Here is a 22,676-nt window from a genome sequence, read left to right as displayed (position 1 = left end):
GGGAGCGGTGGAGGGGTCGGAGGTCATACACTAGGGGTGGGAGCGGTGGAGGGGTCGGAGGTCATACACAGGGGGTGGGAGCGGTGGAGGGGCTGGAGGTCATACACTAGGGGTGGGAGCGGTGGAGGGGCTGGAGGTCATACACTAGGGGTGGGAGCGGTAGAGGGGCTGGAGGTCATACACTAGGGGTGGGAGCGGTGGAGGGGTCGGAGGTCATACACTAGGGGTGGGAGCGGTGGAGGGGTCGGAGGTCATACACTAGGGGTGGGAGCGGTGGAGGGGCTGGAGGTCATACACTAGGGGTGGGAGCGGTGGAGGGGTCGAAGGTCATACACTAGGGGTGGGAGCGGTGGAGCAGCTGGAGGTCATACACTAGGGGTGGAAGCGGTGGAGGGGCTGGAGGTCATACACTAGGGGTGGGAGCGGTGGAGGGGCTGGAGGTCATACACTAGGGGTGGGAGCGGTGGAGGGGCTGGAGGTCATACACTAGGGGTGGGAGCGGTGGAGGGGTCGGAGGTCATACACTAGGGGTGGGAGCGGTGGAGCAGCTGGAGGTCATACACTAGGGGTGGGAGCGGTGGAGGGGCTGGAGGTCATACACTAGGGGTGGGAGCGGTGGAGGGGTCGGAGGTCATACACTAGGCGGGGGGAGGAGCGGTGGAGGGGTCAGAGGGCATACACTAGGGGTGTGCAGCCAGAGGTTATACACCGGGGGCGAGGGGCCTGAAGTCATACATCAGTGGCGAGCAGGCAAAGATCATACACTAAGGCCTGGATAAAATGTAAGAATTCAGTGCGGCCGGATCCTCTCCAGTGACATCTGCGCGATCATAGAAAGATTATAACTGTCTCCAACATTGATGACGGGCGTATCACAGAACCAAATCCGCTTTTACTATAGAGCTGTAATATATATATATATTTTATTATCTTCTATCTTTGATTATGAGTTCTGGTTTTCAGACACCCCATAGCATGACGGCTCTTCCTTCAGATATGGGCTTTGTGGTACAGACTGGGGCAGAGTCATCTCCGGATAAGAAGCTTGTGCTGTAATAACGCCTCCTCCTCCTCTGCTGGGATCTGCAATCATTCATTGCCACCATTTTATCGCCACGTATTCAGGAACGCTGGATGACAACTCCAGTGAGTGTAGTGTTAGCAGCGGTCAGAGTTGTCAGCCGGCTTCTCTAGCAGTAGTGTGAACAAGGAGCTGACCGCGGGGGAGAGCCGACTGCTCGGCGCGGGGGAGGAATGAGGGGGAGGGCCGACTGCTCGGTGCGGGGGAGGAATGAGGAGGAGGGCCGACTGCTCGGCGCAGGGGAGGAATGAGGGGGAGGGCCAACTGCTCGGCGCGGGGGAGGAGTAAGGGGGAGGGCTGACTGCTCAGTGCGGGGAGGGCCGACTGCTCAGTGCAGGGGAGGGAGGACTGCTCAGTGCATGGGAGGGAGGACTGAGGGAGAGGGCTGACTGCTCAGTGCAGGGGAGGGAGGACTGAGGGAGAGGGCTGACTGCTCAGTGCGGGGAGGGCAGACTGCTCGGCGCGGGGGAGGAATGAGGGGGAGGGCCGACTGCTCGGCGCGGGGGAGGAATGAGGGGGAGGGCCGACTGCTCAGTGCAGGGGAGGACTGAAGGGGAGGGCTGACTGCTCAGTGCGGGGAGGGCTGACTGCTCAGTGCGGGGAGGGCCGACTGCTCAGTGCAGGGGAGGGAGGACTGAGGGAGAGGGCTGACTGCTCAGTGCGCGGAGAGCCGACTGCTCGGTGCGGTGGAGGAATGAGGGGGAGGGCCGACTGCTCAGTGCAGGGGAGGGAGGAGACTGAAGGGGAGGGCTGACTGCTCAGTGCGGGGAGGGCTGACTGCTCGGCGCGGGGGAGGACTGAAGGGGAGGGCTGACTGCTCAGTGCGGGGAGGGCCGACTGCTCGGCGCGGGGGAGGAATGAGGGGGAGGGCCGACTGCTCGGCGCGGGGGTGATCTGAGGTTCTGCTACATGTCAGCTCTCTTCTGTGGACCCGGGGAGGGGGTGTCCGTGTCTTCGTACCGGTGGGGGCTGGTCCCGTACTACAGGCGGCACTTGTGGTTCGTTACTTCTCGGCCTCCTGCAGGTTTTGCTGCTTTTCAGCACTTGGCAGTCATCTACTGCAGATGGCGGCTGCTCCTGCGCAGGGTGGACAGGAGGCCGTGCAGCTTCTCACTCACTGCCACCTGCAAAGAAGAGATGAGGCAGCTGAGACATCAACACCTACACATCACTGTATGAGATTACAAAATCACGATTTCTGCAAGAAGCTGCGCCTCCGGTCCATGGGTTGTGGAAGCAAAGAAGGGAATTTTGTTACTTACCGTAAATTCCTTTTCTTCTAGCTCTTATTGGGAGACCCAGACGATTGGGTGTATAGCACTGCCTCCGGAGGCCACACAAAGCAATTACACTAAAAAGTGTAAGGCCCCTCCCCTTCTGGCTATACACCCCCAGTGGGATCACTGGCTCACCAGTTTTAGTGCAAAAGCAAGAAGGAGGAAAGCCAATAACTGGTTTAAACAAATTCACTCCGAGTAACATCGGAGAACTGAAAACCGTTCAACATGAACAACATGTGTACCCGCAAACAAACCAAAAATCCCGAAGGACAACAGGGCGGGTGCTGGGTCTCCCAATAAGAGCTAGAAGAAAAGGAATTTACGGTAAGTAACAAAATTCCCTTCTTCTTCGGCGCTCTATTGGGAGACCCAGACGATTGGGACGTCCAAAAGCTGTCCCAGGGTGGGTAAAGAAATACCTCATGTTAGAGCTGCAAGACAGCCCTCCCCTACGGGGAGGCAACTGCCGCCTGCAGGACTCTTCTACCTAGGCTGGCGTCCGCCGAAGCATAGGTATGCACCTGATAATGTTTGGTGAAAGTGTGCAGACTCGACCAGGTAGCTGCCTGGCACACCTGTTGAGCCGTAGCCTGGTGTCGCAATGCCCAGGACGCACCCACGGCTCTGGTAGAATGGGCCTTTAGCCCTGATGGAACCTGAAGCCCCGCAGAACGGTAGGCTTCAAGAATTGGTTCTTTGATCCATCGAGCCAGGGTGGCCTTAGAAGCCTGCGACCCCTTGCGCTTACCAGCGACAAGGACAAAGAGTGCATCCGAACGGCGCAGGGGCGCCGTGCGGGAAATGTAGATTCTGAGTGCTCTCACCAGATCTAACAAATGTAAATCCTTCTCATACCGATGAACTGCATGAGGACAAAACGAAGGCAAAAAGATATCCTGATTAAGATGAAAAGAGGATACCACCTTCGGGAGAAACTCCTGAATGGGGCGCAGCACTACCTTGTCCTGGTGGAAGACCAGGAAGGGAGCCTTGGAAGACAACGCTGCTAGCTCAGACACTCTCCGAAGAGATGTGATCGCTACCAGAAAAGCCACTTTCTGTGATAGTCTAGAAAGTGAAACGTCCTTCAGAGGCTCGAAGGGCGGCTTCTGGAGGGCAACTAGTACCCTGTTCAGATCCCATGGATCTAACGGCCGCTTGTACGGGGGAACTATATGGCAAACCCCCTGTAGGAACGTGCGCACCTTAGGAAGTCGTGCTAGACGCTTCTGAAAAAAGACGGATAGCGCCGAGACTTGCCCTTTAAGGGAGCCGAGCGACAAACCTTTTTCTAACCCAGATTGGAGGAAAGAAAGAAGGGTAGGTAATGCAAATGGCCAGGGAGACACTCTCTGAGCAGAGCACCAGGATAAGAATATCCTCCACGTTCTGTGGTAGATCTTAGCAGACGTGGGCTTCCTAGCCTGTCTCATGGTGGCAACGACCCCTTGGGATAAGCCTGAAGACGCTAGGATCCAGGACTCAATGGCCACGCAGTCAGGTTGAGGGCCGCAGAATTCCGATGGAAAAACGGCCCTTGGGACAGTAAGTCTGGTCGGTCTGGTAGTGCCCACGGTTGGCCGACCGTGAGATGCCACAGATCCGGATACCACGCCCTCCTCGGCCAGTCTGGAGCGACGAGTATGACGCGGCTGCATTCGGATCTGATCTTGCGTAGCACTCTGGGCAAGAGTGCCAGAGGTGGAAACACATAAGGGAGCCGGAACTGCGACCAATCTTGCACTAGGGCGTCTGCCGCCAGCGCTCTTTGATCGCGAGACCGTGCCATGAATGTTGGGACCTTGTTGTTGTGCCGGGACGCCATTAGGTCGACGTCCGGCCTTCCCCATCGGTGACAGATTTCCTGAAACACGTACGGGTGAAGGGACCATTCCCCTGCGTCCATGCCCTGGCGACTGAGGAAGTCTGCTTCCCAGTTTTCTACGCCGGGGATGTGAACTGCGGATATGGTGGAGGCCGTGGCTTCCACCCACATCATAATGCGCCGGACTTCCTGGAAGGCTTGCCGACTGCGAGTCCCTCCTTGGTGATTGATGTATGCCACCGCTGTGGAGTTGTCCGATTGAATTCGGATCTGCCTCCCTTCCAGCCACTGCTGGAAGGCTAGTAGGGCAAGAAACACTGCTCTGATTTCCAGAACATTGATCTGAAGGCTGGACTCCTGCTGAGTCCACGTACCCTGAGCCCTGTGGTGGAGAAACACTGCTCCCCACCCTGACAGACTCGCGTCTGTCGTGACCACCACCCAGGACGGTGGTAGGAAGGATCTTCCCTGTGATAACGAGGTGGAAAGGAGCCACCACTGCAGAGAGTCCTTGGCCGTCTGGGAAAGGGAGACTTTCCTGTCCAGGGATGTCGACTTTCCGTCCCATTGGCGGAGAATGTCCCATTGAAGTGGACGCAGATGAAACTGCGCAAACGGAACCGCCTCTATTGCCGCCACCATCTTCCCGAGGAAGTGCATGAGGCGTCTTAAGGAGTGCGACTGACCTTGAAGGAGAGCCTGCACCCCTGTCTGTAGTGACCGCTGCTTGCTCAGCGGAAGCTTCACTATCGCTGAGAGAGTATGAAACTCCATGCCAAGATACGTTAGTGATTGGGTCGGTGACAGATTTGACTTTGGGAAGTTGATGATCCACCCGAACGCCTGGAGAGTCTCCAGTGCAAAATTCAGGCTGAGTTGGCATGCCTCCTGAGAGGGTGCCTTGACCAGTAGATCGTCCAAGTAAGGGATCACAGAGTGTCCGTGAGAGTGCAAGACTGCTACCACTGCTGCCATGATCTTGGTGAACACCCGGGGGGCTGTCGCCAGACCAAATGGCAGAGCCACGAACTGAAGATGTTCGTCTCCTATCACGAAGCGCAGAAAGCGTTGGTGCTCCGTAGCAATCGGCACGTGGAGATAAGCATCTTTGATGTCTATTGATGCTAGGAAATCTCCTTGGGACATTGAGGCAATGACTGAGCGGAGGGATTCCATCCGGAACCGCCTGGCGTTCACATGCTTGTTGAGCAGTTTTAGGTCCAGAACAGGACGGAAGGAGCCGTCCTTTTTTGGAACCACAAAGAGATTGGAGTAAAATCCTCGCCCCCGTTCCAGAGGGGGAACAGGGATCACGACTCCTTCTGCTCTTAGAGAGTCCACCGCCTGCAGCAGGGCATCTGCTCGGTTGGGGTGTGGGGAGGGTCTGAAGAACCGAAGTGGAGGCCGAGAACTGAACTCGATTCTGTACCCGCGAGACAAAATGTCTGTTACCCACCGGTCTTTGACCTGTGACAGCCAAATGTCGCAAAAGCGGGAGAGCCTGCCACCGACCGAGGATGCGGAGGGAGGAGGCCGAAAGTCATGAGGTAGCCGCCTTGGAAGCGGTTCCTCCATTTGCTTTCCTGGGGCGTGAGTGAGCCCGCCAGGAATCTGAGCTCCCTTGTCCTTTCTGAGTCCCTTTGGACGAGGAGAATTGGGGTTTGCCCGAGCCTCGAAAGGACCGAAACCTCGACTGCCACTTTTTCTGTTGAGGTTTACTTGCTCTGGGCTGTGGCAAGGAAGAGTCCTTACCCTTGGACTGTTTTATGATTTCAGCCAATGGCTCACCAAACAGTCTGTCCCTAGATAATGGCAAGCTGGTTAAGCATTTTTTGGAACCAGCATCTGCTTTCCAGTCCTTTAACCATAAGGCTCTGCGCAAAACCACAGAATTGGCGGCCGCCATAGAGGTACGGCTCGTAGATTCTAGGACAGCATTGATAGCATAGGTCGCAAACGCAGACATTTGCGAGGTTAGGGACGCCACCTGCGGCACTGCTGGATGCATGATAGCATCCACCTGTGCTAAACCAGCTGAAATAGCTTGGAGTGCCCACACGGCCGCGAATGCTGGAGCAAACGACGCGCCGATAGCTTCATAGACAGATTTCAACCAAAGGTCCATCTGTCTGTCGTTGGCATCTTTAAGTGAAGCGCCATCCTCTACTGCGACTATGGATCTAGCCGCAAGCTTGGAAATTGGGGGATCCACCTTTGGGCACTGGGTCCAGCGTTTGGCCACTTCAGCGGGAAAAGGATAACGGGTATCCTTAGAACGTTTAGAGAAACGCTTGTCTGGATGAGCGTCGTGTTTCTGGATCGATTCTCTGAAGTCAGAGTGGTCCAAAAAAGCACTTAATTTACGCTTGGGATACAGGAAATGGAACTTCTCCTGCTGTGCAGCTGCCTCCTCTGCAGAAGGGGCTGGGGGAGAAATATCCAACAGCCTATTAATCGCCGATATAAGGTCATTAACCATGGCGTCACCATCAGGGGCATCCAGATTGAGAGGGGCCTCAGGATTAGAATCCTGATCACCGTCCTCAGTCTCATCACAGAGAGACTCTTCTCGCTGAGACCCTGAGCAGTGTGATGACGTGGAGGGTCTTTCCCAGCGAGCTCGCTTAGGCTGCCTGGGACTGTCATCTGAGTCAGAGACTTCAGCCTGTGATGCTTGAGACCCCCTTGAAGTACGGACTAGTTCCAACTGAGGGGGACCAGAGAGCATAGCCACAGCAGTGTCCATGGTCTGAGGAACTGGCCTGGCCTGCAAGGTCTCCAGGATTTTTGTCATAGCCTCAGACATTTTATCAGCAAACACTGCAAAGTCTGTCCCCGTCACCGGGGCAGGGTTCACAGGCGTCTCTGCCTGGGCTACCACCACCATAGGCTCTGGCTGACGAAGTGCCACTGGGACTGAACATTGCACACAATGTGGATCATTGGAGCCTGCCGGTAGATCAGCCCCACATGCAGTACAAACAGTGTACACAGCCCGTGCCTTGGCAGCCTTGCGTTTTGCGGATGACATGTTGCTGCCTCCTCAGAGCAGTACAGGGTGTCCAGCCAAGAAGCGACCTTACAGTGCAACTATATATATATATATGGTACCAAGAAAAAAGTACACTAATATATCACTGAGGCACTAGTGGGGCCAGCACTACTGTGCAGCTTACCGCCCGCTTAGGAGCGGTGTGTGGTCGCCAGAAATCCCTCTAGTCTGGGTCTCCCAGAGCCTGCTGCCTCTCCCCAGCCAGATCGCATGTGTAATGGCTGCCGGCGTCCTTGTGGAGAGGGGGGGCGGGCCCTGGGCGTACACCGACGAAGAGCGGGAAGTCTGCTTCCCCTTGTGCCTAGTGAGAGGGCTGGAGCATGTAAATAAGGCTCCAGCCCTCGGCGCTGCCATTGAGCAGCGTCTCTCCCCTACCCTGATTGACAGGGTGGGGGCGGGAACGAAGCGGCGCTAGGCCGCAGAAGCCGGGGGCTAAAGTTAAAAGCGCCGCCGCCGTAAAAGCGCGGTCGGCGCAAAGCCCCCGGCGCACCACAAGTCGCAGCTGCGCCGCCGCTCCAGGAGCGGTCGGCGCAGTAGTTCCCAACACACAACGTCACTCAGCAAAGCTGCAGTGACCTAACCCCCAGCGTACAGCGCCACTGTCCCCGGCGCACTACAACGCTCAGCAAGCCCTGAGCGTGTCCGTGCCAGCCGGGGACACAGAGTACCTGAAAGTTGCAGGGCCTTGTCCCTGAACGGCACTCCCCGCTCCCAATCCAGCAGGTTCTATGGGTCTGTGGATGGAGCCCGGCCCCAGGGCTTGGGGGCCGGCAAGATCCCACTTCCACAGAGCCCTCCAGGGGATGTGGAAGGAAAACAGCATGTGGGCTCCAGCCTCTGTACCAGCAATAGGTACCTCAACCTTACAAGCACCAACCGCGGGTGAGAAGGGAGCATGCTGGGGGCCCTATATGGGCCCTCTTTTCTTCCATCCGATAGAGCCAGCAGCTACTGCTGACTACAAACAGTGGAGCTATGCGTGGATGTCTGACCTCCTTCGCACAAAGCCGAAAACTGGTGAGCCAGTGATCCCACTGGGGGTGTATAGCCAGAAGGGGAGGGGCCTTACACTTTTTAGTGTAATTGCTTTGTGTGGCCTCCGGAGGCAGTGCTATACACCCAATCGTCTGGGTCTCCCAATAGAGCGCCGAAGAAAATGAAATTTTTGTGTACTCACCATAAAATATCTTCCTTGGAGCCTTTCATTGGGGGACACAGACAGTGGGTATTATGATGTCTCCAGGGAGGCGTGACACTAGATTTGCAAAAGTGTTAGCTCCTCCCCCCCACAGCATATACCCTAGCTAGGCCGGAAACTAGCTCAGTTTGGTGTAAAAACAGTAGGAGAAGGACAACGAAAACCACAAGGGTGGGAGCTGTGTCCCCCAATGAAAGGCTCCAAGAAAGACATTTTACGGTGAGTACACAAAAATGTCATTTCCTTTCTCGCCTTTTCATTGGGGGACACAGACATTGGGACGTCCCAAAGCAGTCCCTGGGTGGGAACTGAACTATTAACAGTGTATAACATCAGACTAAGAGCTGACTAACGACTGCAACTGCAGTAAACACATAACAAACACTGTCAAGAACCGAGCAGTGGCCACTCATAAATGGGCCACTGCCGCCTGAAGGACTTGTCTTCCAAGAGCAGCATCTGCGGATGCATGCGTATGCACTCTGTAGAATTTTGTGAACGTGTGCACACTGGACCAGGTAGCGGCCTTGCAAAGTTGGGCCGCCGAAGCCTGATGGCGGATAGCTCAGGAGGCACTCACTGCTCGTGTAGAGTGGGCCCGCACAGATTGAGGGGGAACAGAACCTCGTGCTTTGTACGCCTCACAGATGGCAGTCCTGATCCATCGAGAAATCGTGGATTTAGAAGCCTGGTTGCCCTTTTTGTGTCTTTCTGAGAGGACGAAGAGGGCATCGGACTTGCGCAACGGCGCTGTTCTGGAGATGTAGATCCGCAGAGCCCTGACGAGATCTAGAGTCTGAAGGGCTTTTTAAAAGGAGTGGACCGGGACCGGGCAGAATGACGGCAACACAATGTCCTCGTTTAAGTGGAAAGAAGATACGACCTTCGGAAGAAAGGCGGGGGAAGGCCGAAGGACCACCTTATCATGATGGAATATCAGGTAAGGTGAGCGACAGGAAAGGGATGCCAGTTCGGACACTCGCCTGATAGAGGTGATAGCGACTAAAAAGGCAACTTTGCAAGACAGTCGTAAAATCGAAAGATTTCTCTCAGAGGTTCGAAAGGAGGAAGCTGAAGAGCTCCGAGAACCAGATTCAGATCCCAGGGATCTAAGGGGTGGAGATAAGGAGGGACCAAAGGCGCTACCCCTTGAAGAAAGGTACGGACCTGAGGGCGAGAAGCCAGCTGCTTCTGGAAAAATATTGACAAGGCAGAAACTTGTCCTTTAAGGGTACTGAGAGCTAGTCCCGAGTCCAGACCGTCTTGCAGAAAGGCAAGAACATTAGGGATTGAAAAGGTCAGGGGTGACCGACCATGACGGTCACACCAGGCAAGATAGGTCTTCCAGGTCCTGTGATAAATACTGGCGGAGGAGGGCTTCCGAGCATTAAGCATGGTATGAACTACCCTAGAAGAAAGACCTGACTTGGCTAGAATCAACGATTCAAGAGCCACGCCGTCAAATGCAGCTGTGCTGTATTCTGGTGGAATATTGGACATTGCGACAGAAGATCCGGGCAGTCGGGGAGACGCCAGGGAGTGTCGCCGAGAAGTTGGAGAAGCTCTGGGTACCAGGCTCTCCTGGGCCAGTCCGGGGCCACGAGGATCACCGGGATTCCCTCCGCTTTGATTTTCTTGATTACTCTCGGAATGAGAGGAAATGGAGGGAAGATGTAGGGCAGGCGAAACTGCGACCACGGAAGGACTAAAGCGTCGGAGCCGAGCGCTAGCGGGTCTCTCGACCGGGATATGAAGGGATGTATTTTGGCGTTCAACCGAGACGCCATGAGGTCCACATCTGGGAGTCCCCAATGAAGAGTGATCTGATAGAACACTTCGTCGTGGAGGGACCATTCCCCTGCTGCTAGACCTTGCCTGCTGAGAAAGTCTGCGGCCCAGTTGTCTACCCCCGGAATATGGACAGCTGAAATAATGGGAATGTGCATCTCTGCCCAAAGAAGAATCCTGGATACTTCTTTCATCGCTGCCCTGCTGCGAGTTCCTCCCTGACGGTTGATGTAAGCCACAGCTGTGGCATTGTCTGACTGGATCCGAACAGGGAGGCCCAATAGCAAGGGCTGAAAGTTCTGAAGAGCCAAAAATATGGCTCTGATCTCTAGAACGTTGATGTGAAGGGAGCGCTCGGAGGGAGACCAGCGTCCGTGAACAGTGTGGCGGAGAAACACCGCCCCCCAGTCTATCAGGCTGGCATCTGTCGTGACTACTTGCCAGTGGACAGGGCAGAAGGACTTCCCTTGAGATAGGGATGAGACTTGAGTCCACCAGACGAGGGAGCTGAGCGCAGACCGAGATAGGCAGACTGACCAGTCTAGAGAAGATGGATTCTTGTCCCAGAAGGATAGAAGATCCAGTTGTAGAGGGCGCAGATGGAATTGGGCAAAAGACACGGCTTCCATGACTGCTACCATCTTGCCTAACACTCTCATCCCATTCCGAAGGGATGCGTGACGGCGGGAGCGGAGGGATTGGACGGCCCGGATCAGGGAAGACCTCTTGTCTTCTGGAAGAAAAACCCGGGACTGAGCCGTGTCTAACAGCATACCTAGAAAGGTGATGCGCTGATGAGGAATGAGGGATGACTTGTTGAAGTTGATAAGCCACCCTAGCCTTGACAGCGTGTCTAGGCAAATCTGCACGCTTTCTGAGCAAACTTGAAGAGAGCTCCCCTTGATAAGTAGGTCGTCCAAATAGGGAACGACCAGGATGCCTCTGGGGTGTAAAATGGACATGACGGCCGCCATGACCTTTGTGAAGACCCGAGGCACAGTCGCCAGTCCAAAGGGGAGGGCCCTGAATTGGAAATGACGGTGTCCTACGGCAAAACGAAGGAACCGTTGATGAGAGACACATATGGGAATGTGTAAATAAGCATCTTGAACGTCTATGGAAGCTAGGAATTCTCCAGGCTCCATGGCGGCTAGCACTGCTCTCAATGACTCCATTCGGAAGGTCTGAATCCGTACGGATCTGCTCAGCCTTTTGAGGTCCAAGATAGCGCGGCCAGAGCCATCTTTTTTGGGAACGAAAAAAAGGTTTGAATAGAAACCTTTGCCGCGCTGTTCCAGGGGCACTGGAATGATAACGTTTTCTTTCTGTAAAGAAGCTATGGCCTGAAATAAGGCCTGGCTTTGCGTTTTGGACTTTGGAAGACGAGAACGCAGAAACCTGTTGGCCGGCAGGGGATGGAAATCGATCTTGTAACCTGAGGTGACGATTTCTCGAACCCAAGCATCGTGAGTGTGGTCTAGCCAGATATCCTGAAAAAGCAGAAGCCGCCCTCCAACAGGAGTCGGATCTGAGGGATACCTGGCATCATGCTGAGGAGGCCTGTACAGGGCGAGGTCCCTTGGGTTTAGATTGCTTGGAGTGGGAACGCCAGGAAGAGCCCCTTGAGGGACCGGATCCTTGATCTGAGCGTTGGGACGATCCTTGGGCTGATGGTTTTTTGGGGGGCAGGCCGAAAGGACTGCCTACGCCAAGAAGATTTTTTTAAATTCGTGGATACAGGCCGCTTTTGTGGTAGAATGGTACTTTTACCACCCGTCGTCTCAGATATGAGTTTGTCCAGGGATTCTCCAAACAGGCGAAGACCATGGAAGGGGAGTGTGGACAGGGATTTCTTGGAGGCACTGTCCGCGTTCCATATCTTTAGCCACAGGACTCTGCGGGCAAAGACAGAATTGGCTGCCGTTAGGGCTGACAAACTAGCTGCATCTAGGGAGCCGTGAAGAAAATAATTAGAGGCTAGAGAGAACAAATCAAGGATCTCAAAAGCCTCTGGAGGAATATTACAAGAGCGAAGCATCCTGCGCAGGTTCCTACTCCACACACCCATAGCTCTCGCGACCCATGTCAAGGCAAACAGGGGCAGAAGAGAGGAGCCCGAAGCCTGGAAAATAGACTTGACTGCAGCATCAACTGCGCGGTCGGACGAGTCCTTGAGAGACGCGTTGTCTGAAACAGACATGACCGTGTGTTTAGCCTTTCTGGATACTGACGGGTCCCCAACGGGGGGGTACTGACCAGGTCTTAACCATTTCAAATGGAAAAGGATAAGTGAATGAAGTGAAGGGTTTTTTATTAAACCTTCTATCAGGGTGATCCCACCGTTTAGATATAATTTGACGAAAAACCGGATCCTGGGCAAAGGACTTAGGAGGCTTCTTGGCCCGCTTGATTGCCGACTGAGAAGTCGGGTCAGGAGGCTGATCAGAGATTGACAGAATGATTGACAGCCGAAATTAGTGTGTCTTCTATATGCCTAGACTCAGAAAGGACATCTGAATCCGACTCAGAGTCTTGAGAATCGTGACTACTAAAAGTCACGGAGCCTGGGTCAGACTGACCATCGTCCGAGTCTGAAGAGGCGTAGAGGTCGCAATGGCGCCTTTTGGAAACAGCCTTTTTGCGTTCTGGGGAAGAGAGACCAGACGAAGCAGGTGGGCTCCTCTGAGGGAGCTGAGCCAGGGGAAGGCTGCCTGAGGTTTGGGATATCTGAGTTACAAGGTCATCTATCCTATTAGACATTAGAAGAGCCCATGCAGGAAGAAAGTCATCAGACGGGGGTGCTGCCTGGCCAGTGGCCGGAGCAGAATCCAAAGACTGCACGGCCTCCTGGTCCGGCACTGGGGTCTGTTGTGACACGGTAGTAGGGGCATCGCAACCCCAGCATAGTGGATAGCTTTGGTCATTAGAAAACGAGCGTCCACAGGTGGTACAGGCATAGTACAGGTCCGTAGAGGACGCCTGGGAAGCTTTATCACCCTTGCGGTTACGCATGTCAGCAACAGAGTCCTACAGCCCTATAGGGACAGAGTTATATGAGTGAGGAGCCAGTAGCAGTATTATAAAGTGACTGCTATGCACAGCCGGTATATACCGATAGCAAAATGGCATATACTGTCAAACAGTCGGCATATACCTGCAGGCAGAGCCAGTATATACCGCTAATAGCTGATATACACTGCTAGCCAGTAGGCGCACATTGCTAGAGAGACAGCGATATACCGCTGAACAGAGCGGTATATAGTGCTGCAGAAGTGCAGAGCCAAGGAGGCGCTCACCCGTGTCTGCTCCCCACGTGGAAAATAACATCCAGTGTTCCTGCCAGCCTGGAGGAGAGAGACGGCCCCCGGAGGCTGATTGGCCTCAGGGCTGGGACTAACGTGACGGACAATCAGAAGGAGAGCCGCTGCAACTGAGGGAGCGGCTTCCAGAGCAGTGAGAGGGGGCGTAGCTAGAATGCAGGCCAAAGCCGGGGGCTAAATTAATGATGCACCCCGGGATCACGGCCTGCATTGCCCCACCGGTGCCTTTTCAGGCGGCGGTTTGGATGCAGGGGACTGACTCGTCGTCTCCCTACCTGCTCCTGGCTCCGTCTGAAGACGCATCGGTCCTGGGATGCGGGGATCTCGGGGACGCATCTTCGGCTCAAGGCTGAAGCAGGTCCTCGGCTCTGCTAGCCCTCTGGAGCTACCTTGGTGTGAGGTGCTTCCAGGGAGCCTGGAGGGGTACGCAGACCCGACCACTTGGGCGCGAGGGAAGACTGACGGCTTGTGCACGCCACAGGTTTCCTCTGCCCGTACGCGGAGGGAACGAGGGTGGCAGGGCACCCTGGTATTGCCCCATAATCAAAAATAGGAACAAAATAAAAAATAAATAAAAAATAAAAAATAGGCTGGCCTGGGGCTCAGACCAGACATGTCAGCCTCCCTGCTGACACTAGAAAAAACTGAGCTAGTTCCCGCCTAGCTGGGGTATATGCTGTGGGGGGAGGAGCTAACACTTTTTCAAATCTAGTGTCACGCCTCCCCTGGAGACACCATACTACCCACTGTCTGTGTCCTCCAATGAAAAGGCGAGAAAGGAACATTACAGCAGGAATGAAGCTCGAGGTGCAGGAGAGCAAGGGTTAAAGATTAGAGGGATTCTCCATCCCCGCTACAAGCGCAGAAGACGTTAGAGACGCCGGTTATGTGACCGGTCCTGATCATTATAACGGAGGAGACACTTATACACCACAGCTCCGGCTGCCAGAGGCAGGTGACTGCTGTACAGCGCAGCTGACATTGGATGGTGCAGCTCAGCTCCATATACAATATGTGCAGTACATGGTCAGCAAGCGTAAGGAAGGGGTAAGCGGCTGCAGAAAACTTAGTTTACATTTTTTTTTCCCTACCAATTTTCTACAACGAAGCTGCAGTGAATGGAGGATTGAATCTGTCTATTACATACCATAATGAAGGTTCACTAGGAACGAGTGGTTAAAATGCATTTATATCCACACTTAAAATATGATCTTAGATGTGAACCGCCATACTTTACCCTGCTGGCTGCATCCAGGTCAAATACACAGTCTTTGCATCTGTTATAACTAGTGATGAGTGAGCACTACCATGCTCGGGTACTCAGTACTGGTAACTAGTGATGAGCAGGCACTACCATGCTCAGGTGCTCAGTACTGGTAACTAGTGATGAGCGGGCACTACCATGCTCAGGTGCTCAGTACTGGTAACTAGTGATGAGCGGGCACTACCATGCTCAGGTGCTCAGTACTGGTAACTAGTGATGAGCGGGCACTACCATGCTCAGGTGCTCAGTACTGGTAACTAGTGATGAGCAGGCACTACCATGCTCGGGTGCTCAGTACTGGTAACTAGTGATGAGCGGGCACTACCATGCTCAGGTGCTCAGTACTGGTAACTAGTGATGAGCGGGCACTACCATGCTCGGGTGCTCAGTACTGGTAACTAGTGATGAGTGAGCACTACCATGCTCGGGTGCTCAGTACTGGTAACTAGTGATGAGTGAGCACTACCATGCTCGGGTGCTCAGTACTGGTAACTAGTGATGAGTGAGCACTACCATGCTCGGGTGCTCAGTACTGGTAACTAGTGATGAGCAGGCACTACCATGCTCGGGTGCTCAGTACTGGTAACTAGTGATGAGCAGGCACTACCATGCTCAGGTGCTCAGTACTGGTAACTAGTGATGATCGGGCACTACCATGCTCGGGTGCTCAGTACTGGTAACTAGTGATAAGCGGACACTACCATGCTCGGGTGCTCAGTACTGGTAACTAGTGATGAGCAGGCACTACCATGCTCGGGTGCTCAGTACTGGTAACTAGTGATGAGTGGGCACTACCATGCTCGGGTGCTCTGTACTGGTAACTAGTGATGAGCCGGCACTACCATGCTCGGGTGCTCTGTACTGGTAACTAGTGATGAGCGGGCACTACCATGCTCGGATGCTCAGTACTGGTAACTAGTGATGAGCGGGCACTACCATGCTCGGGTGCTCTGTACTGGTAACTAGTGATGAGTGGGCACTACCATGCTCGGGTGCTCAGTACTGGTAACTAGTGATGAGTGGGCACTACCATGCTCGGATGCTCAGTACTGGTAACTAGTGATGAGCGGGCACTACCATGCTCGGGTGCTCAGTACTGGTAACTAGTGATGAGCGGGCACTACCATGCTCGGGTGCTCAGTACTGGTAACTAGTGATGAGCGGGCACTACCATGCTCGGGTGCTCAGTACTGGTAACTAATGATGAGTGGGCACTACCATGCTCGGATGCTCAGTACTGGTAACTAGTGATGAGCGGGCACTACCATGCTCGGGTGCTCAGTACTGGTAACTAGTGATGAGTGGGCACTACCATGCTCAGGTGCTCAGTACTGGTAACTAGTGATGAGCGGACACTACCATGCTCGGGTGCTCAGTACTGGTAACTAGTGATGAGTGGACACTACCATGCTCGGGTGCTCAGTACTGGTAACTAGTGATGAGCGGGCACTACCATGCTCGGGTGCTCAGTACTGGTAACTAGTGATGAGTGGGCACTACCATGCTCAGGTGCTCAGTACTGGTAACTAGTGATGAGTGGGCACTACCATGCTCGGGTAGTAGTCAATCAGATGTGGCAATTCTGGAGTTTTACCCAGCTCAATCAGAATGCCCTGAAGCGGTGGTAATCGGGGTAATTTAAGGGGCTAAGGGCAGCTGTGATTTGTCAAAAAAAAAAAAAAAAAATAACAAAAACCTCCACACTGGACACACCGAGCCGCAGCTGTGAGTGTTCACTTCAGTGAGTTCACCTGAGGTCAGAGCTGAAGGTTCCCATGGTACCCCAACTGTGGCCTTAGGTGAACTTGAACTCAGTGACCTCACCTCAGGGGAATGTATTGATCTCCATGCCGGATTACACTATGCGCGCACTTTGACTATTTTGGTTGCAGACATGTCTGCACTGAATCTGCATGTTCTGGCAGAAAAACACACTAAATATGGGTCAAACACATTACATGTTTGTTTTTTTTGCCAAGAGATGCAGATTGGTTCCAGAAATGTCTGGGTGAACTTTGTGACCTCATTATAAAGGTCACAACTGGGACCTCAGGTGAACTCCTCAAACTCAATGCCGCATTACGCTATGTCTGGCATTGAGTTCACCTGAGATGAGGTCACCTGAGGTCACCAATGGGTGCTGTGGGAACTGGGAGCTATGACCTCAGGTGAACTCACTGACATCACTGCTCTCTCAGCTGCAGCTCTGTCAGTGTGTCCCACAAGCTGCAGTGATTGGTCACTTTTTCTAATGTGACTGCACACTGCAATTTCAGGATGTAGCAGAGGCGGGATCGTCATGGCACCTCGTGTGGATTACGTCGCACCTGCAGGGTTTTTTGGGGGGTTAATAAATTGGATAAAGTTTTTTTTTCCTACACAATTTTTCTGTGTTTTGTGCTTGTTTTTTGTACTTACACAATTAGCAAGGGGGGTGTCTCATAGACCCATTACTAATCCAGAGCTGTGTGTCAGCTGTGATATTTTGACAAATGACACCTGCCAATAACCCCTCATATTACCCAGATTACCACCACACCAGGGCAATCAGGATGAGCCAGGTAGGCGGCACAATTGGTTCAACTAATAGATGCACTAATTCTGGGATGGCTGCAGGCTGCTATTTTTAGGCTGGGGAGAGCCCAATAATCATGAGCCTCCCCAGCCTGAGAATACCATCCCCCAGCTGTCTGCTTTACGTTGGCTGGGTATCAAAATTAGGGGGAGCCAGGTAAACCCATTACATTTTTTAAAATTATATATATAAAAAAGCCCCATGTCCCTTGTATTTGATATCCCCTTCTAATGGTTGGCACCACTCACCCTGTAGGGCTGGGGGTCATCCAGCTGCCGCTGTTGGGGGCTGAGGCTGGTGAGAGACCTCTGGGCATAAGATCTGATATCGGTGATTGTGGGAAGAGACTGCAGGACCTGAAATTACAAAACACTGACAGCAAAAAGCAAAGCAAGAGACCGCAACCACAGCAGAGATGACAGGAGGGTGCGAGGACACCGGCTGACCAGCGGGGGGCCTCCAGCAACCAAACAACGCTCAGAACATGCTGGACTGTTAGGGGCAGCCGCGTCACTTCTGCCCTGTACCAATCTCTTACAAGTCTGCACATTTCCCTGCTGCGCTCCCACCTGTCCATGCTGGAAGTAGGGGCGATGGAGGGGCTCTGCCCGGATCGGGGTCACACTCTCCGTTTCTGCGCTTCTTCCCAGTTCATAAACTTTCACCTCCTTCCCCAGCTCTGGCGGAGGCTCGTCCTCCAGTGTCATGAGGTCCAGGAGAGGCCGAGCTATCACCAAAGAACAACACAGGTTATAGGTAAGCAATGGCGCAGGGCCTGAGATACACAACCTGGACACGTGTGTATGATCCAGCGTTACCTCCTGTATTATACCCCACAGCTGTGCTCACTATTCTGCTACTGATCCTGAGTTACCGCCTGTATTATACTCCAGAGCTGCACTCACTATTCTGCTGGTGCAGTCACTGTGTACATACATTACTGATCCTGAGTTACCTCCTGTATTATACTCCAGAGCTGCACTCACTATTCTGCTGGTGCAGTCACTGTGTACATACATTACATTACTGATCCTGAGTTACCTCCTGTATTATACTCCAGAGCTGCACTCACTATTCTGCTGGTGCAGTCACTGTGTACATACATTACTGATCCTGAGTTACTTCCTGTATTATACTCCAGAGCTGCACTCACTATTCTGCTGGTGCAGTCACTGTGTACATACATTACATTACTGATCCTGAGTTACCTCCTGTATTATACTCCAGAGCTGCACTCACTATTCTGCTGGTGCAGTCACTGTGTACATACATTACTGATCCTGAGTTACCTCCTGTATTATATTCCAGAGCGGCACTCACTATTCTGCTGGTGCAGTCACTGTGTACATACATTACTGATCCTGAGTTACCTCCTGTATTATACTCCAGAGCTGCACTCACTATTCTGCTGGTGCAGTCACTGTGTACATACATTACTGATCCTGAGTTACCTCCTGTATTATATTCCAGAGCGGCACTCACTATTCTGCTGGTGCAGTCACTGTGTACATACATTACTGATCCTGAGTTACCTCCTGTATTATACTCCAGAGCTGCACTCACTATTCTGCTGGTGCAGTCACTGTGTACATACATTACTGATCCTGAGTTACCTCCTGTATTATATTCCAGAGCGGCACTCACTATTCTGCTGGTGCAGTCACTGTGTACATACATTACTGATCCTGAGTTACCTCCTGTATTATACCCCAGAGCTGCACTCACTATTCTGTTGGTGCAGTCACTGTGTACATACATTACATTACTGATCCTGAGTTACCTCCTGTATTATACTCCAGAGCTGCACTCACTATTCTGCTGGTGCAGTCACTGTGTACATACATTACATTACTGATCCTGAGTTACCTCCTGTATTATACTCCAGAGCTGCACTCACTATTCTGCTGGTGCAGTCACTGTGTACATACATTACTGATCCTGAGTTACCTCCTGTATTATACCCCAGAGCTGCACTCACTATTCTGTTGGTGCAGTCACTGTGTACATACATTACATTACTGATCCTGAGTTACCTCCTGCATTATACTCCAGAGCTGCACTCACTATTCTGCTGGTGCAGTCACTGTGTACATACATTACTGATCCTGAGTTACCTCCTGCATTATACTCCAGAGCTGCACTCACTATTCTGCTGGTGCAGTCACTGTGTACATACATTACTGATCCTGAGTTACCTCCTGTATTATCCTCCAGAGCTGCACTCACTATTCTGCTGGTGCAGTCACTGTGTACATACATTACATTACTGATCCTGAGATAACTCCTGTATTATACTCCAGAGCTGCACTCACTATTCTGCTGGTGCAGTCACTGTGTACATACATTACATTACTGATCCTGAGATAACTCCTGTATTATACTCCAGAGCTGCACTCACTATTCTGCTGGTGCAGTCACTGTGTATATACATTACATTACTGATCCTGAGTTACCTCCTGTATTATACTCCAGAGCTGCACTCACTATTCTGCTGGTGCAGTCACTGTGTATATACATTACATTACTGATCCTGAGTTACCTTCTTTATTATACTCCAGAGCTGCACTCACTATTCTGCTGGTGCAGTCACTGTGTATATACATTACATTACTGATCCTGAGTTACCTCCTGTATTATACTCCAGAGCTGCACTCACTATTCTGTTGGTGCAGTCACTGTGTACATACATTACATTACTGATCCTGAGTTACCTCCTGTATTATACTCCAGAGCTGCACTCACTATTCTGCTGGTGCAGTCACTGTGTACATACATTACTGATCCTGAGTTACCTCCTGTATTATACTCCAGAGCTGCACTCACTATTCTGCTGGTGCAGTCACTGTGTACATATATTACTGATCCTGAGTTACCTCCTGTATTATACTCCAGAGCTGCACTCACTATTCTGCTGGTGCAGTCACTGTGTACATACATTACTGATCCTGAGTTACCTCCTGTATTATACTCCAGAGCTGCACTCACTATTCTGCTGGTGCAATCACTGTGTACATACATTACATTACTGATCCTGAGTTACCTCCTGTATTATACCCCAGAGCTGCACTCACTATTCTGCTGGTGCAGTCACTGTGTACATACATTACTGATCCTGAGTTACCTCCTGTATTATACTCCAGAGCTGCACTCACTATTCTGCTGGTGCAGTCACTGTGCACATACATTACATTACTGATCCTGAGTTACCTCCTGTATTATACTCCAGAGCTGCACTCACTATTCTGCTGGTGCAGTCACTGTGTACATACATTACTGATCCTGAGTTACCTCCTGTATTATACTCCAGAGCTGCACTCACTATTCTGCTGGTGCAGTCACTGTGTACATACATTACTGATCCTGAGTTACCTACTGTATTATACTCCAGAGCTGCACTCACTATTCTGCTGGTGCAGTCACTGTGTACATACATTACATTACTGATCCTGAGTTACCTCCTGTATTATACTCCAGAGCTGCACTCACTATTCTGCTGGTGCAGTCACTGTGTACATACATTACTGATCCTGAGTTACCTCCTGTATTATACTCCGGAGCTGCACTCACTATTCTGCTGGTGCAGTCACTGTGTACATACATTACATTACTGATCCTGAGTTACCTCCTGTATTATATTCCAGAGCGGCACTCACTATTCTGCTGGTGCAGTCACTGTGTACATACATTACTGATCCTGAGTTACTTCCTGTATTATACTCCAGAGCTGCACTCACTATTCTGCTGGTGCAGTCACTGTGTACATACATTACATTACTGATCCTGAGTTACCTCCTGTATTATACTCCAGAGCTGCACTCACTATTCTGCTGGTGCAGTCACTGTGTACATACATTACTGATCCTGAGTTACCTCCTGTATTATACTCCAGAGCTGCACTCACTATTCTGCTAGTGCAGTCACTGTGTACATACATTACTGATCCTGAGTTACCTCCTGTATTATACTCCGGAGCTGCACTCACTATTTTGCTGGTGCAGTCACTTATGGGCAAAACAGGTGACAGCCTAGCTTTGCTCTTATAATGAAATCACATAACTACTTTCCAGATGACAAATCAGGAAAATAAGCTCTGCACAGACACCTGTGATGACTCAGGGTCAGTCTGGCCACTTGTATAGGGCGGGGGAGGGGGGGATTTGAACTATTCTTAATTATGACATATTGTTCGGTAAATGAAAAGACATTGGCCATTATTTCATGTTGGACTGTTCGGTGCCTCTTTCTGTATGTTAATTTGTGGACTTGCTGCTGATTCCAGATTGCATCAGCGTCCTGCGGTGTACTCATCTGCATTTGAAGGACAATTATGCAGTCTAAATGAATCGGCGAACAATGAGGGAACAGCCAGGATTATCTCCCCCCCTTCTCCAATCCTGTGACATGCAATACCCTAAAATGAGAACAAAGTGGTATAAAAAGGGCCCTGCTGCTGTTACTGGTGTCATTCTACAGGACGTAAGCCTAGGGACAATGGTTCCAGCTGGAGGATTACAGAACTGCCTCAATGCCCAACAGAGCCCATGAATTTGCTTGGAGAGCCCAGGTTGTGACAACTCTGTCAATTGGCCTCATACCTCGCTGGGCTTGGTCAGCTTCCTAAGCTTGCCGCTATCTCTAGTCAGTGGGTGCTGTGAGGTAAATCCGGAGATATGACGATAAATCATGACATTCAAGTCATGTCAGGAAGCCCTCTCCTGGTGTCACTACCCCCTTCCCTTCACACAACTGGTTTAGCAACAAATCCATGGCCATGTCCTGTGATATGGAAATTAGGTGGCTTTAGGACAATGGATACAGGATGACTCCCTGCCGTCACCCTGTAGTAGGAGCTGCTAGCTCATTAGCAAGGCTATGGAACTAGCAGACAGAACGACTCCAGTAAAAAATGGTTCATATCTCGCAAGCCATATTTCCGATAAATATGGCAACCATAAAAATGGTGTCTCCGCATGTGGACGATGCCGGCACACCCTTTTTATGGAAGTAGGACATTGGGAAACACACCAAACGTGATATCAGCCAATGGGGAACTGGCAGACAGGTCATGAGTCCCCTCGTTCTGTAGCTAAATTCATAACTGTCACAATGAGAGCATTGGCGTCTGCCTACGACGCTCCCAGGCAAAGTTATAGCCAAAATCCCCTTTGCTGGATAATTCTGATCCATGCAGGGGGAGTGGCAGTGCTTCCCTGTGAGGTCACTAAGGTAGGAGGGGACCTGGATCTGCCCAGGTTGATAACCCTACTTCGGCCATTTTCCAGCGTTCTTCTGC

General features: G+C 52.0%; 1 protein-coding gene across 2 annotated transcripts in view; it reads right to left on the bottom strand.

Moving 5' to 3' along the window:
* Positions 1 to 890: 890 nt before the first annotated feature.
* NAPRT (nicotinate phosphoribosyltransferase) overlaps positions 891 to 22,676 on the bottom strand; it is a 51,945-nt gene continuing 30,159 nt past the window's right edge. The window contains exons 11-13 of one of the 2 annotated variants that reach the window (XM_075352674.1): positions 17,953 to 18,110; positions 17,632 to 17,739; positions 891 to 2,205 (exon numbers count right to left, since the gene is read on the bottom strand). In XM_075352674.1, coding sequence (XP_075208789.1) covers positions 2,137 to 2,205; positions 17,632 to 17,739; positions 17,953 to 18,110 — 335 coding nt within the window. In that variant the 3' untranslated portion in view covers positions 891 to 2,136. The remainder of the gene's footprint in view (positions 2,206 to 17,631; positions 17,740 to 17,952; positions 18,111 to 22,676) is intronic. The other variant, XM_075352675.1, reaches the window with a different exon arrangement.

The sequence above is a fragment of the Anomaloglossus baeobatrachus genome, chromosome 6, assembly GCF_048569485.1.
Source record: "Anomaloglossus baeobatrachus isolate aAnoBae1 chromosome 6, aAnoBae1.hap1, whole genome shotgun sequence".
Classification (NCBI taxonomy): Eukaryota; Metazoa; Chordata; class Amphibia; order Anura; family Aromobatidae; genus Anomaloglossus; species Anomaloglossus baeobatrachus.
Note: the sequence above shows the minus strand (reverse complement) of the source record. Positions and strands in the feature narration are given on the sequence as shown.